Source organism: Hippoglossus hippoglossus, chromosome 8, assembly GCF_009819705.1.
Source record: "Hippoglossus hippoglossus isolate fHipHip1 chromosome 8, fHipHip1.pri, whole genome shotgun sequence".
Lineage (NCBI taxonomy): Eukaryota > Metazoa > Chordata > Actinopteri > Pleuronectiformes > Pleuronectidae > Hippoglossus > Hippoglossus hippoglossus.
In genome coordinates this window covers 7,991,996-8,005,726 of record NC_047158.1, presented here as the reverse complement: position 1 = coordinate 8,005,726, position 13,731 = coordinate 7,991,996, and the positions used below count along the sequence as shown (strand labels likewise).

The following is a 13,731-nucleotide window of genomic DNA, read 5'->3' as shown; positions in this document are numbered from 1 at the left end:
TTAACACAACATAACAATAATCATGGATTGTACATAAAAATAGTCGTAGTAGAGTCCGGGTCCGGAAAGTGAAGCCAATGCGACATTGCCTGAAACCTCTTTTGAATGACCAGCAGAGGGCGACTCTGCTGGTCATTCAAAGTCAGTTCCTAGAGACTGAGGTTTCAGGTTTATAGTTAATTTAGTAAATGATGGTCCCATTTAGAGTTAAATAGACGATAAAGCTTAGTATGCATTGAAGAGTGGATGCTGTGTGATTGACAGTTTCTACCATCCAACGGGTGCAGGTCGAAGGCGTAGGTGGTTGTGTCCTCACACTCTCAGTCAGGCTTTCCTCATGATGGCGCTGGCCTTAATGCCAAACTCGACGCCTCAAAACAGCAGTTCAAACACCAATGGGTGATGTCCTGGTGGGATGCCGATTGACAATAATATAATAATTTGTTAGATATTAAGATCTTGACAGTCTTGGACATACAAGTGAGCAAATATGGATGAATATACAAGCGGAAGAGCAAATATGGATGAATTATACTGCTAAAGCACACAAAAGGGTCTGTACCTATCACAGTTGGGGTTTGGTGATCGGTAAATCTTAAAGTCCAGAGGTTGGCCCATCACATGATGGTTGCTGATACGCTCTACCTTCTAATCGCTTGCTGGTCGCTGCAAGGCTTTTCTTTCTAATCGTATCCCTGAGTGCGTTATTCCTCCTGTTAAGTGATGTGAAATGTCAAACCCAGCTTGAGATGCGTAAAAGTGACAATGAAGTCTATGGCTCCAGGGTTTAAAACGGTGACAGGTGTTAAATGGTTAAATTCACAATCCTCACACCTCATCTGCATCTCTTCCATTCTCTTTCCTTCAGCTCTTTCTGTCATTTCTCTTCCTGGTTATATCTTTCTCTTCCTCAAAAGCTTGTGTCTGTCTTTGCCTCCAGTCGTCTGTCATCCCCCCCTCACTTGTTATCCCCTGTCACTCATTTGTCCTCTCCCACAGCTTCCAAAGCTTGCATCCAATTCTCGCTGAGCTGATTTATGTCATCGTACGAGCCTTGGTCTCCAGCGGCAGAGGCCAAAGCCGCATCCAGGTAACTCGCTTGTGCTGTTGCATTAGAGCATTTTGAGTCTGCATTTTCTCCCTCTCTATTTGACAAAATAGAAAGAGAGAAGCTCCCTGGATCAATCCATCTCTCACGTCCATTTGTCTCTACTTGCTCTCCCCTCCACTATCATTATTTTTCTCTATTTCCCACAACTCTCAGGCCAATCATCGGCCTGGACTTGCAACCGCTGCAACCCCCAGCACTCCTCGAATCCTGTTTCTTTATAATACCAGGAGTCATCAATGCATGGAACAAATTGCTTTGCCAAATTGCTGCGAATTGTGTGTCGAGGCAATCGCTGTGCTCAGAGGTAGAGGGAGCAAAATGGCGTGCGCTTACTGAGGCCAGATGATGGCTGAGATTGCTGCCATGTGTCTCTTTAGAGAACAGAAGAACTCGAGCCACAAAGAAATGACGAGAAGAGATTTTTAGATACATTTAACTGTGTGTAGTTTCACGCCTAACACCGATAATTGTTGTCAATAAGGTCTTTATTTAGCCCATTAGTATCTGATAAGATGTTTACTTCTTCGGATTCAGTTGGAATTAGAGGTGCTGGGATGAGAGAGTAGGATGTGACCTTCTGAGGCTTTCAGAGGAGGATGAGATGTCAACATTAAAGGGTATCAACAATATTACATCTTAAAAACCAAAAGGCTTTAGATCTGTAGAGTTGCTTTAAGCATTTTGGTTGTTTTACCCATTTTTTAAATCTTTTTTTTCGTTGGGTTTTTCCATGGTCCAAATAAACAATGAAAACAATCTCACAGGACCTATAATGAAAGCTAAGGCCTTGTCTACACTACTGCGGATACTTTTAGGGACAGATATTTTCCCTCATGACCCTTGTTTTACAAAATATCTCCATCCAGATAAGATCAGAAAAACGACTACAGAAGCTAAAACAAGCATGCAGGGCCAAACAGTGGCGATGAAGTCGACATCAATGGCCCAATCAAATACCAGAGAAGAACACTGTGGTTCAAGTCATATTGGGGTGAGGCAGACTTTTACCAAGTTTACCTGCAAACTTGTAATTAGGCCTAGCAGTGCAAACTAAAATAATAAAACAGGGGGGGTGTCCATAATCGTGTTACTAAGAGAAAATTGTCAACAAATAAAATAAGTAAAACTAAAAACAAAAACGTATATTATACAATTGGTGGTCGTACAGTTGTAATGTTTCTAATTCCACATTCCCATCTTTTCAAAAACTTGTCTTGCTGCAGTCAGACAGAAAAGGGGATTCTTTCCATCCTGTATGTCATAAATAAGTCGACAACTGTAGGCTTTTCTGATTTGTTTGGCTCTACATTTGATTACCACTGCAGCATCTTGTGATGAGATAGAAATTCTAACTTCTGCTGTGTGGTGATGAAGCTACCTACAGCTATTGTTAATTATTGTATTTCTAAGTAATTTCAAATCATCATTCTCTGTTTCGAGCCTCTAAATTGAGCAGATTTGCTGTTTTTCTCTGCCTGTGTAATATTGTAAACTAAATTGTTGTGAACTTTGGGCTGTTTGTCGGGCAAACACCAGACATTAAGATATGAAATAACCTGCAGGCTAAACAATAATGAAAAAAAAAGCAGTTCATATGTTCAATCTTTTGTAGGTTCTTTCATAAAACACTGTCTTTAAAGCTTCATTCTTCACTCTCAAATAGTCACTACGTTTTGCAACCCACCTGAAAGCCCTGCGGAGTTTAAAATGGTTTGGTTGTGTAATAGATTTACGTGACAGACGAGGCTCTAAATTCCATTTCATATCACTCCTGTTTGAGGTTAAAGTACTTGTGGGAGTGAGCGATGAATTGCTTAGCCTTCCCCATGGGTCAGGGCATATGGCTATTGATATCGGTAACATTTCCACCCTGTCCAAATGATATTGTGAGCATGAGATTTAGGGAAGACTACACCACAGATAAGCCAGAGGCTCTTTCCTCTCTCTCTCTCTCTCTCTCTCTCTTTCACACACACACACAGACACACACACAGACAAAATGTATACCAGTTGACAAACAGGCTAAACTCTGTAAATACAGAAGAAGAGATATAAACTTTCAATGCACCTTGAAGCAGGCCTTTTCTAGGCAGAGACAACCTGTTTTTCCTCTCGACAGTCTGTGGATAAAACCTATTCAGCAGCTCTAGCCATGGCTCAAGTATTTCTGCACGTCAAAGCTTTGTCTCAATATTGCCTCAGTGACACGTCTGATTCCTTCATGTCTCAGGCAGTCTGAGTAATATATCTGCAAGGTCACGTGACTTCTCGAGCCACTAATGCTAGCTGACTGAGGTATCATAAATCCTAAGAGAGTCGTCTTCTGCTGCAGATTAAATGGAGCTGGAGGAGTTTAAGCTGTCGCCACCCATGACACCTCATGCCACCGCAACCCGACACACACCACAGTGTCACACACAGACAGACACACAGAGGACAGGAAGAATGACAAACACACGGGGACACACAGCACTGACCTTAAAGCTCCAGTAGTTGGGCTGTTGCTGTGGAGATTCATGAAGGACAAAAGGGGGAGACGGAAACAGACAGAAAAGAGAAGAGTTAGATATATAAGTCTCCAATAAAGGCTTTATTTAGTTTACAGCTAAAATTAATGAATTAAAAAATATGCATTGAATAAACTGGACTGAAGAAGAGGTAGAAGCTGACTGCAGATGTAGAAAACCAATGAATCCGCCACAATAAAGCAATTAACATGCTTCTTCTCTTACGAACCGTTTATAAAACTCATTAATTCCGTTGACAGCTAATTTATGCTCAATGTTAGATATGTTCATCAACACTGACAAAGCCTTCTGTCCGCATACAAGCGAAACAGCAATACCAATAGTTCAAGCGAGTTGACTGTCGGACACGAGGAAGAAATTTCAACAGATTTTGTGAGTTGGTAAGAAACTACAAGCATCCTTATGATACTTTGTTTGGGCAAAGGGACAAACAGCTGCTTTTGCTTCTTTCTTAAGACGTTTACATCGCAACCTCCTCCACCATCATTGGTTGTTGTCGGACACTCTCGACTCTGCGCTGCCCTCTAGTGGATGCATTGCTCAGCCAACGTAAATGTCGTTACTTTGTTCAATCACATGGACACAGAGACACTTTATCACAACCTCCTCCACTTTTTCCATGTTTGTTGTTGTCGGAAACTCTCCACTCTGCACTGCGCCCTCTGGTGGATGTGCTGCTTAACAACCATTCCAACTTAAAGGACACATTAAAGTATGTGGGCAGTGGCGATTAAGGCTCATTTAAGCTTATCATCAGATACAGAAACTGACATAGCCTTCAATCCGAATTCTGCGTTCATTTCGTCCATATTTGTGCACATCTATTGAAAGCCCATGGATACAAATGAAACAGAGCAGTACCACCAGAATAGGTGGGGGGCACTGTAGCCAATAGTTTAACAGAGACAACCATAGGACATGAAGAAGAAATTTCATGGCAGTAATGGCAGAACTTTTTGAAGAGTGACTTTTCGAGTTAGTAAGAAACTCTTGACTCTGCACTGCCCTCTAGTTTGTGGGTAGTGACAGATACACATATCTTTTCGTATATAAACGAAGCATATATGAGCCTTAACTCAGCTTTCTAAACTACAACCGTAATCACTGAAGAGTGATTGGTGTTAATGCCGTTGCTGGCTGTGTTTTACAGGCATCAGGTTGCGACACAACTGAAACAAAACTGCACTGTTGGCTGTAGCTGGAGAAGGGGAGGAAAGGAAAAGAGTTAAATCGAATTAAACGGCAGCCCACTCTGTTGTTGCAACATTGGCCTCTCTCCCAGACTTCCCCACCACAGGCAAGCGAACACTCCGTCTCCTCCTCGCTCTCCTGTCTCTTTCACTCTGGATTCACCTGCCGTGCTCTTTTCGTCTCAACCTCGCCTGCTTATTTCCAGCAGCACATATATATATATATATATATATATCTCATCTGTCCAGTTGCCCTTCCTCTGCCATGTATGAAAAGGTGCTCGCATGTTGGCTGTGGCCTCAGACAGGAACTGAGCTTTCCATTTAAAACGTAATTCCTCACAGGCCAAACCAGGCCAAGCCACTGATGGCCCAGGAATTCCTCAAAACGACATGGACACATTTTTTTTAAAGAGAGATTGGGCAGAGTTCATGAATTTTAATTCTAATCCAAACTCTTATTCTAGTTCTTATTCTTATCTGCAGGCAATTTTCAGTCCATTCAGCTGCGGTTCTGCCGCACCCGCATTACTTTCCTGTCGCAGGGATAAAAAAAAAAAAAAGTGATGGGTAGGTTTTGATTTATGATAGCTGATCGTTTTTCATTATGGGCCTTCCGTTTTAATACTGTCTCAACAAAAGCAAAGATTATTTCAGTAAACACAAGCTTCAGAGGCAGCATTCTCTGTGATTGGTACCCTGTCGTAATCTAATCTTTCACCTTATGTTCCTTCATTTAGTCCTGATCCCATTCTTACACTTTCTCTTAATACCATCATGCTTCATCTTTATGCCGTATTCAAATAATTTTTTCATATATTAAAATAGTCCAAGGATGGTAATGCATCTAGGCATATAAAACACTGACTCTTGTTCGACTGGTCGACTCATTGGTCGATATGCTCTCCTCTGTCAGTGGTTGGACAATCATTGCTGTTAAATTCACAAGGAGGAATTCGACAACTCAAAACCCTTCCAGGAATAATCCAATATTTTCAACAGCAGGAGGGACGGACTCCCTGCAAAAAATGAGTGTTTTCAAAGCTTTGAACTCACCGAACCTAGAGGAGTCTGCTATGAGCTGAACATTGACTTCAAACAAATTGACACCATGTCAAAGAGGTCCTTGGTTGTGGCTACATTCGGTTCCAATGAATGACCAAAAAGTCGGGTGTAGACTTTGGACACAGCAGCTTGCAAAACACAGCTCAACAATCAACCACGCACGTAATTTAAAAATGATGAGCTGACTTCTTGTCTGTGTCAGGATGTTCCATCAACGATATGCTGGTCTAGGTTTGGATATAAATAATTAGGTTGGATTAATCTGATATTCTGCAAATACTTTTTATTGATTTATTTTTTATTTATTGATGATTGGGATTCAGGTCTGGGTCTCACATGCCTGTTTTAAGGAGCTTTCAAAACAAGCAAGAGCACAGTCTGGGTCCATTTATTTCCAAATAATTCTACTGAACCAGCAAAATGTTTCCTCCTGATTCTGAAGAGAGCATCTGTCTTCTAGCTAGTTGCTCTGTATGTATTTTTAAACTCCCAGTCATTTTGCATGCATCTGCAATGTCTAAAGAACTAAATGTTCCATTATGCACTGAAAAAAAAACCCTAATCTGTCTTATCAGAAAAAGGCATTAAGCAATAACCCTTAAACAACGGTGCTTTTCAGGACAGTGAGAGATCTGAGGCTATAAAACATTCACGAGTACTCTGAGGAGAAGTGGTCAAAAAGCTGCTTCTCTTTCAGACTCTGGGGGAGAGGCCGTGGGTAAAGTAGGTCAGTGTCAGGCCCGAGATAAAACATGAGGTCTCTTCACTCTGGATTCGTTCTGGCCTTGATCACCTCATCGTGTGTCAGTCACTCATTCACCGCAGCCCCCCCGATCTGTTCAACCCGACGGCGGCTGAGGGGCACCACTGGCGCGTCATAAATAATCGCTCAGACAATGTTAATGATTTTACTTTCCCACAAACCTAAATGACTCTGAGGGCTGTAATGGTGCAGAAGTGATTTGTGGTGTTGAGTGTCCGTCGCCGCCAGTGTTTCTCTGTTTGGTTGCTTTAATGAGGCTCGCTCGCAGCTCTGCAGGTAAAGTAAACACATTCATTCAAACGCCTTGTGTTGCTGTAACCGCTGCCCTGCTGAGGGAGGCGGATACACAGAACTTGGACTTTGAGATGCAAACACTTGCTCTGGGGGGGGGGGGCGAGGGCCAACTGGAGATAGAGGGAGATTTCATTCCCCTGTAACGTTTATCCATCCTGGCAAACATCGCTGCAATTAAAGCACGTCTTCAGCGTGGAAATTATAATTAGATCCTGTCAGTCGTTATCACACTTAATCCCTGGTGACGCGTGATGCTCTTGACTGAGGCTCTGCTGCTCTGGCTCAAATGTATATCTTGCCATTTTAACCTGCCGTTGAAATAAATATGCCACGAGTACCGGGGAGGCAGAGTAACTGATGTCTGTTTGAGATGACAGATTAAAGTGGGGGGGAGGGGGGGGCCCAGGGGTAAACGAGTCCCTAACTAAGTAAAGACGCCCCTGTGTAGATTTACACAGAGGCATGTGTGTGTGTGTGTGCACTCATTGGAGTTTGCCACAGAAGGACGTAGCCTCGCAGCGTGGAGCGCTGCATTACCTGACCAGCATGTAAAGCAGACTGCACTCACACCACCCCTCCTCCACACCCCCCGTCTCTCTCTCATGTCGTCATCCTCTCTGCACCCCCGCCCCCCCCCCTACTCCTCAATCCTTCTCACTCCTCCGGTCCAGTTTGGTGTCTCAACGTTACCGCAGCCTTTGTCTCTCTGTTTTAAAAAAGAAAAACACCCACACTGGGGTCTGCACAGTGACCAGAGGCTCGACCCAAACACATGTGTGCAGCTGACAGTGTCGTCCACTCAGCCATCGTCTCGACCGGGGCTTCTGCGCCTCCTGAGACGTATGCACACCGTCACCACAACAACCACAACAAACACAAGAGGCGTGGAATCTAATCCCAGCCTGCACATCGTTATCCCCCTCCCCACACACACACACACACACACACACACACACACACACACACACACCAACAGTCTCCAGCTTCCAGTCCTGTCTCACCTGCAGTGCACCTGTGCCTGTCCACCACTCATCCAGTCATCCCAGGCTGTCCGTCAGGTGCAGCAACTCCTCATCGCGTTTTTGCCCGTCTCTCCCTCCCTCTGCTTCTCTCACCCTCCCTCCCTTTACCTCAGTCAATCTCCCTGCCTCTCTCTCTCTCTCTCTCTCTCTCTCTCTCTCTCTCTCTCTCTCTCTTTCTCTCTCTCCAGTAGCACATGCGGCGGAAACTCTTTATTTAATTCATTACAACACCAGCCGATTAACTCCTTCGCAGATGGGTGCCTGGCTCCTGCTGGTGCTGGCTAATTGAGCAGCGGACTGTTTGACTGGCTGCTCTGCTCCTCTCCAGCTCCTCCTCCCCCCGTCCCTCCGTGCTCGCCGTCCACGCTCTGCACATCCACGGGAAGACAGGATTCCTGGGCTTCTCCTGCTTCCTCCTCCCCCCGTGCGGCGAAAATGCCCTGTCACCTTTGGGCTGTCACTATTCCAGCTGCTACTGCTTTTTTTTTTTTTAAACTGTCTTTCCTTCAACTCGTTATTCCTCTCTGCTCTCTGTCTTCATTATTCTACAATTCCTCCGTCTCCACACACCCTGACCTTTGCAATGCGATATCCCCTCTTGCCATATATGGGAGAGGTTGCCACGGCAACTACGGACTCCACCTGTCTTTCACCCACCCTCTCTCTCTCTCTCTCACTTGTTCTCTCTACTACCTTTCATTCTCTCTCACGTCACCCTGATGCGTTTTTCTGTCACGTCATTACATTGAATTTACCCTATTAAATACACACAGCAGCAGTGCTCACACACTGAGAACGAATTTGTGTACAGCACAGTATGTTCAGTGTGTGTGTGTGTGTGTGTGTGTGTGTGTGTGTGTGTGTGTGTGTGTGTGTGTGTGTGTGTGTGTGTGTGTGTGTGTGTGTGTGTGTGTGTGTGTGTGTGTGTGTGTGTGTGTGTGTGTGTGTGTGTGCCCTTGTACAGCTATCTTTGTGAGGACCAGTTTGAGCCTACAACCTACTGAGTGAGGACAATTTGGCCAGTCCTCACATTGTGACCCACCTTTAATGGACTGTTCCGGGGTTAAGTCTTGGTTTTGGTTGGGTTAGTGTTAGGGCTCCCTCACTGTGTTGCCAAATTAGTGCATATGACATGTTTCCATCACAGAGTTGGAGCCGATAAAAGTCACTTGACCCGGCAGTGAATGCATTTTGAATTAATTCGCATCGCAGACAAAAGCCAGATGTTAGTGGGTTTTTTGACCTGTGAAAATTAAAGAGCCAGTATAGTGGTGAGAAATCTCAATAAACACAAAAGTAAATGAATAAACATTCATTTCACAATGACCTAATGTTTACCTCATGTAGGCAAACACAAATTTGCTCAGCACTGACAAATCCTCATGAGGTGATGAACTGCTTACCTGCTCACGTGCAGAGCGCTCCGACGTGCCCCTCATGCTGGCGTGGGAGGGTGATGGCGATGGCGGGTTGTGGTGCGGGCTGTGGTGCGGATGCTGCAGCTGCTGCTGCTGCTGCTGGTACTTGCTCTTCAGGTGGTCCATGAAGGCGTCCCTCTTCCGTTCCATGTCGGCCTTGTGCAGGTTGGTCAGGGCCTCCAGGCTCTGGGCAGCGCTGACGGTGTGGCGGTGCTCCGACGTGTGCACCAGGCCCACATTGGAGAAGCGCCGGGTGCTGTTGCCCAGCGTCCGGTACTCCCGCGGATATTCCAAGTCATCTGTCGAGATCATGTGACTGCCACCACGCTCGGGATCTGAAGTGACAAGGACAGAAGACAAGAAGGGAGGATAAGGGAAAGAAAGGATGGTAGGGAGGAAAGAAGGAAGGGAGGGGTAGAGTAGCGAGAAGGAAGTGAATCGCCACCCACACAATCATGCAGAAAGAGTTCAGGGTGGAGACATACGTACAGACACACCAGGTAGGCACACACAGGTGGAAACAAATGTAGCAGAGAGAAGGAGAGAGGGAACATTAAGGCACAGAGGAGACAGGAAAGAGGAGAGAGACAGAGAGAGAAAATGGGATGGGATGTTAGACTATTTGCCACCAGGATGGAGCGGTTCCCTGCAATGTTATTGATTCAAGTTCTAAAGGGAAGAAAAATGAGAAAAGTAAAATGCTTCTGCAATAGATCAGAGGAAGAGGCTCAAACTGAATTTGTTTTGCAGGATATTCCTTTGTGATATGCCTGCTTGTCATTCTAAGTGGCTTTTATTGTTTTCCGAGGAAACAAAATACTGAAAATTGAGCAGCTGAAAGTCAGGTGGGAACAATATGGAGCACTTCTTTCATTTCTGCCCTTGTTCTCTCACACACTCACTCCCGGCCTTCCAGCTGAGATCGTCCTCCGTCCGCTGACACCGTTTTTTTCTTTACATATTCTCACTGTCTCTCGTCTCTGGAGGTGAAAGATTCTGCTGTCCGTTTCTAAGGAGAGGCATCAATCTGACAGCCCCTGGCCTTTTTATCAGTGCTGCACCTGACAAACAACACAGCCTGAGGTGGAGAGCACGCAGGGAAATAAAGGGGGAGACAGCCGGGGACGAGACAGTATGGTTACACACAAAAAATATGAGACTGGAGACAAAAAAAAAAAAAAAATGAATGTAAAGTGTTTTAAAAGAGCAGGGAGCCATTCGCCCGTGAGTTACCTTGCTTAGGATAACAGGCCCTGGCGTTGGCTAGAAGAGAAACATGCCAAGGGTTAATTTGTGTGTTTGTGCACAGACGTGCGAGCAAACACACCAGAACATTGTCACATGACATCAGAAAAGCGCTATGTTGAAATCATAGCACTTTCTCTGAATAACAATTAGTCAATGCATTATATATGCATTATAATGTATTCATAAGGGTTGGAGAGGTGGTTGGCTATGAATGCTAATAGTGTCACAATAACCTGAGGAATGGTAGATGATTATTATCATGCATTTTTACACAGGGAAGGCTTCCTAAAATCAAAACACATTTAATCACAATCTCCTAATAAACTACAGACTTAAATGCAGGTAGAAAAAAAATAATCAATTGAGAGATTTAACACTAAAAGAATGAAGAGTGCTGAGGCTTAATAGGACTGAATGAAGCGGACCATCTGTACATTACAGGCTCGTTACGATGAGCTGAGAGAGCGAGCAGCCAGTGGGAGGCTCCTCCGGCCAGGAGCAACAAATGGACTGCTAATGAAAGCAGGGGAAGAGAGGAGGAAGCGGGCCAGACGGAGGCTACAACGCTCCCCGGTGGACAAACCTCAACACAGAGGAAGCCTGTCGAGGGCAGCGGGTCTGCGATCGTACACCGATGCAGCTGCACTCACACTGCGCCTCAGTCGCGAACCCACTCCGCACTCTGTGCTCATTCACAGACAGATACCGCACTCAAGTGTGATCAGCTGTTTCAGCACCCTGCCCCTTACATCCACTACATTATGAAGTGCTGATAAACTGCACGGGGGTCAGACGCAGTGGACTGACTTCCCGGCTAATAGCATTACCATTGAGCTGCAGTGTATCGCTGCAGCACCAAGGCCACCGGCTATTTTCATCTGGCCCCCTCGCAGCCTCCCAGATCTCTGGTTTACACTTCATTAGGCTGCAGCTTATTGTGCATCAGCTAACAAGAACCTGACTCAAGGGCCCCATTACAATGGCTGGCAAAGCTGGGCCTATGTACTGTACTACGGCTTATTATTGTGACTGAGAATCATAAACGACAGCGAAAAGCTGGTTAGGCTATATGCTTCCACTGCAACATTTATGGTTCTATATTTAAGAAAGTTTTGAGTCCTGACAGAAGTTAACATGCACCCCAAAAGAAATGAACTTGGTTGTGTTAAAATGTCTCTTAGAGCCATTGGTTTGGAGTACATCCCAAAAACTTTCCAAACTGCAATTTGTGAATGCTCTTTGCAAAGCTGTACACAAGGCCTCTAAAACAAAGCAGGGAAAAAAAGTTGCGTGGGCAGGAGAGAATTAGAATACAAAAAAAATGGGAAGACATCATTACTTTTGTCAGTTCACATAAACTGGCAGACAACAACTGTGGGAGCCAAAACAATCTGCGCAAGTCCCTGCGACACCAGTGTCATTTAAACCGACTTAAAAGGGCCTCGATGGGGGTGCGTTCCTGGTGAAACCCCTTTATCACGAGGAAGCAGCGTTTGCCAGCAGGTCTGGGTCGGCAGCACGCCAAACCGCAACAAAGACTCCCAGCCTGCAGGAAAAGGTGGCAGCCCGTTGGTCCACTAAATAATAGGAGGTCTTGAATGACAACGGGAAGCCGCAATCAGAGCCGATAAGATCTGCGAGATCAGCCAATGAGGCCCGGGCTGCGCCGTCAAGATAGAGAGTCGACTCAAGAGCATTAACCTGACTGGATAAAAAGAGGGCTCTGCGGAGGGCATGCACCGGGAGATTAGACAAGACAATCGGGAGGAGAAATTACCTGCACGGAGAAAAAGATACTGCAAAGCAAAAAAAAGAAGAAAGAGGAAAAACAACAATGCAGCCTGATTGAACAGTTTGGTCTTTTTCTGGGCATATTTTTGCTTCCATCAGCAGAGATTCACCCACAGGACTTTATTTTATTTTATTTATTGATTCATATAACTATAACAAATTTTCATTCTCCTTTCCTGCATTTCACTGAGCCATATTCTCCCCAACTTTAACTTTGAGTCACTGGTCTCCTCCGTCTTCAGCGATTTATTTATATACAGTATGTCTGTAATTTCAGTACGTGAGGTATTTGCCAACCCACCTATCAACTCACATATATATTTATGTTCTCTATCACCACAGCCAAATCCTGAAGTACGTACTTTACTTATTTCTAGACAGCCACCTGCTGGACTGGACGTTCAACTCAGGGAGAGAGAGCCCGACTCAACATACGCACAGACCACATGGAGAATCAGGAGAAGGGGAGCGGGCGTTTCTTCGAAGGATTTGGAAGAGGAAGGTGGAGGAGCTTCATATTTTGGGGCATATTAACAAGTGGGTCACACAGAGTGGAGGGTATAAGAGAAGCTGATAAGGAAGCTGCAGACTGCACACATGCAAACAGCTGGAGTCTTTAGAAGCCACATATTATTTCACAGCTACTTCAAACACTTTGGCGCTATACTTGGGTGCAGTTCACTTTGAGGCTTCTTGTGTAAATAGGGAACTTAAAAAAGACAAAAATATTATTTGCCACAGAAAAAGGGTTTTCACCCAGAACACTTCATGGTGACTGCAGTTAATGTTCAATAGGGCTGTGATAACTATTATTTTCACTATCATTTGTTTAGCAGATGTATTTTTTAATATTTAGTCTTTGAAATGTCAGAAAATAAACATGTTTAATATACATTTCAAGGTGACATATTCAAATCTGTTGTTTTAACAGTCCAACACTGAAATTATTTGGGATGAAATCGGATAATTTGGACATTTTGTCTCTAAAAATGATTAATAAATGAACAAAGTCGCTACCTAACTGTCTATTAACTAATAAATTATCTTCAATGTTGAAGTATCCATTTCTATAAACACTAGAAACAAATGTTTTGTGACAGTTACCAAACAAACTGTTACTGTGTATTGAAACAGTAATAACTTGTGTAGACTATTTAAAACGTAGCTGTCTGAATGCTGCCTGTCTCACCCATCTAACACCTACGTGTCTTCTTAAGATGTGATTTAAATCGTTTTTGTCTGAAGTGTGTGTTACACGTCATGGAAATGAAGTTGGATCAGTAAATAAACACAAAGGTTAT

At 44.3% G+C, this 13,731-nt stretch overlaps 1 protein-coding gene across 10 annotated transcripts in view; it reads right to left on the bottom strand.

Annotated features, from left to right (window-relative positions):
* si:ch211-278a6.1 (SRC kinase signaling inhibitor 1) overlaps window positions 1-13,731 on the bottom strand; it is a 110,131-nt gene that overhangs the window by 37,922 nt on the left and 58,478 nt on the right. For 7 of the 10 annotated variants that reach the window (XM_034593952.1, XM_034593950.1, XM_034593946.1 and 4 more), the window contains exons 2-4: window positions 10,625-10,654; window positions 9,377-9,726; window positions 3,589-3,615 (exon numbers count right to left, since the gene is read on the bottom strand). In XM_034593952.1, coding sequence (XP_034449843.1) covers window positions 3,589-3,615; window positions 9,377-9,726; window positions 10,625-10,654 — 407 coding nt within the window. Of the gene's footprint in view, window positions 1-3,588; window positions 3,616-7,952; window positions 8,090-9,376; window positions 9,727-10,624; window positions 10,655-13,731 lie in introns of those variants that run through there. The other 3 variants (XM_034593954.1, XM_034593955.1, XM_034593956.1) reach the window with 3 other exon arrangements.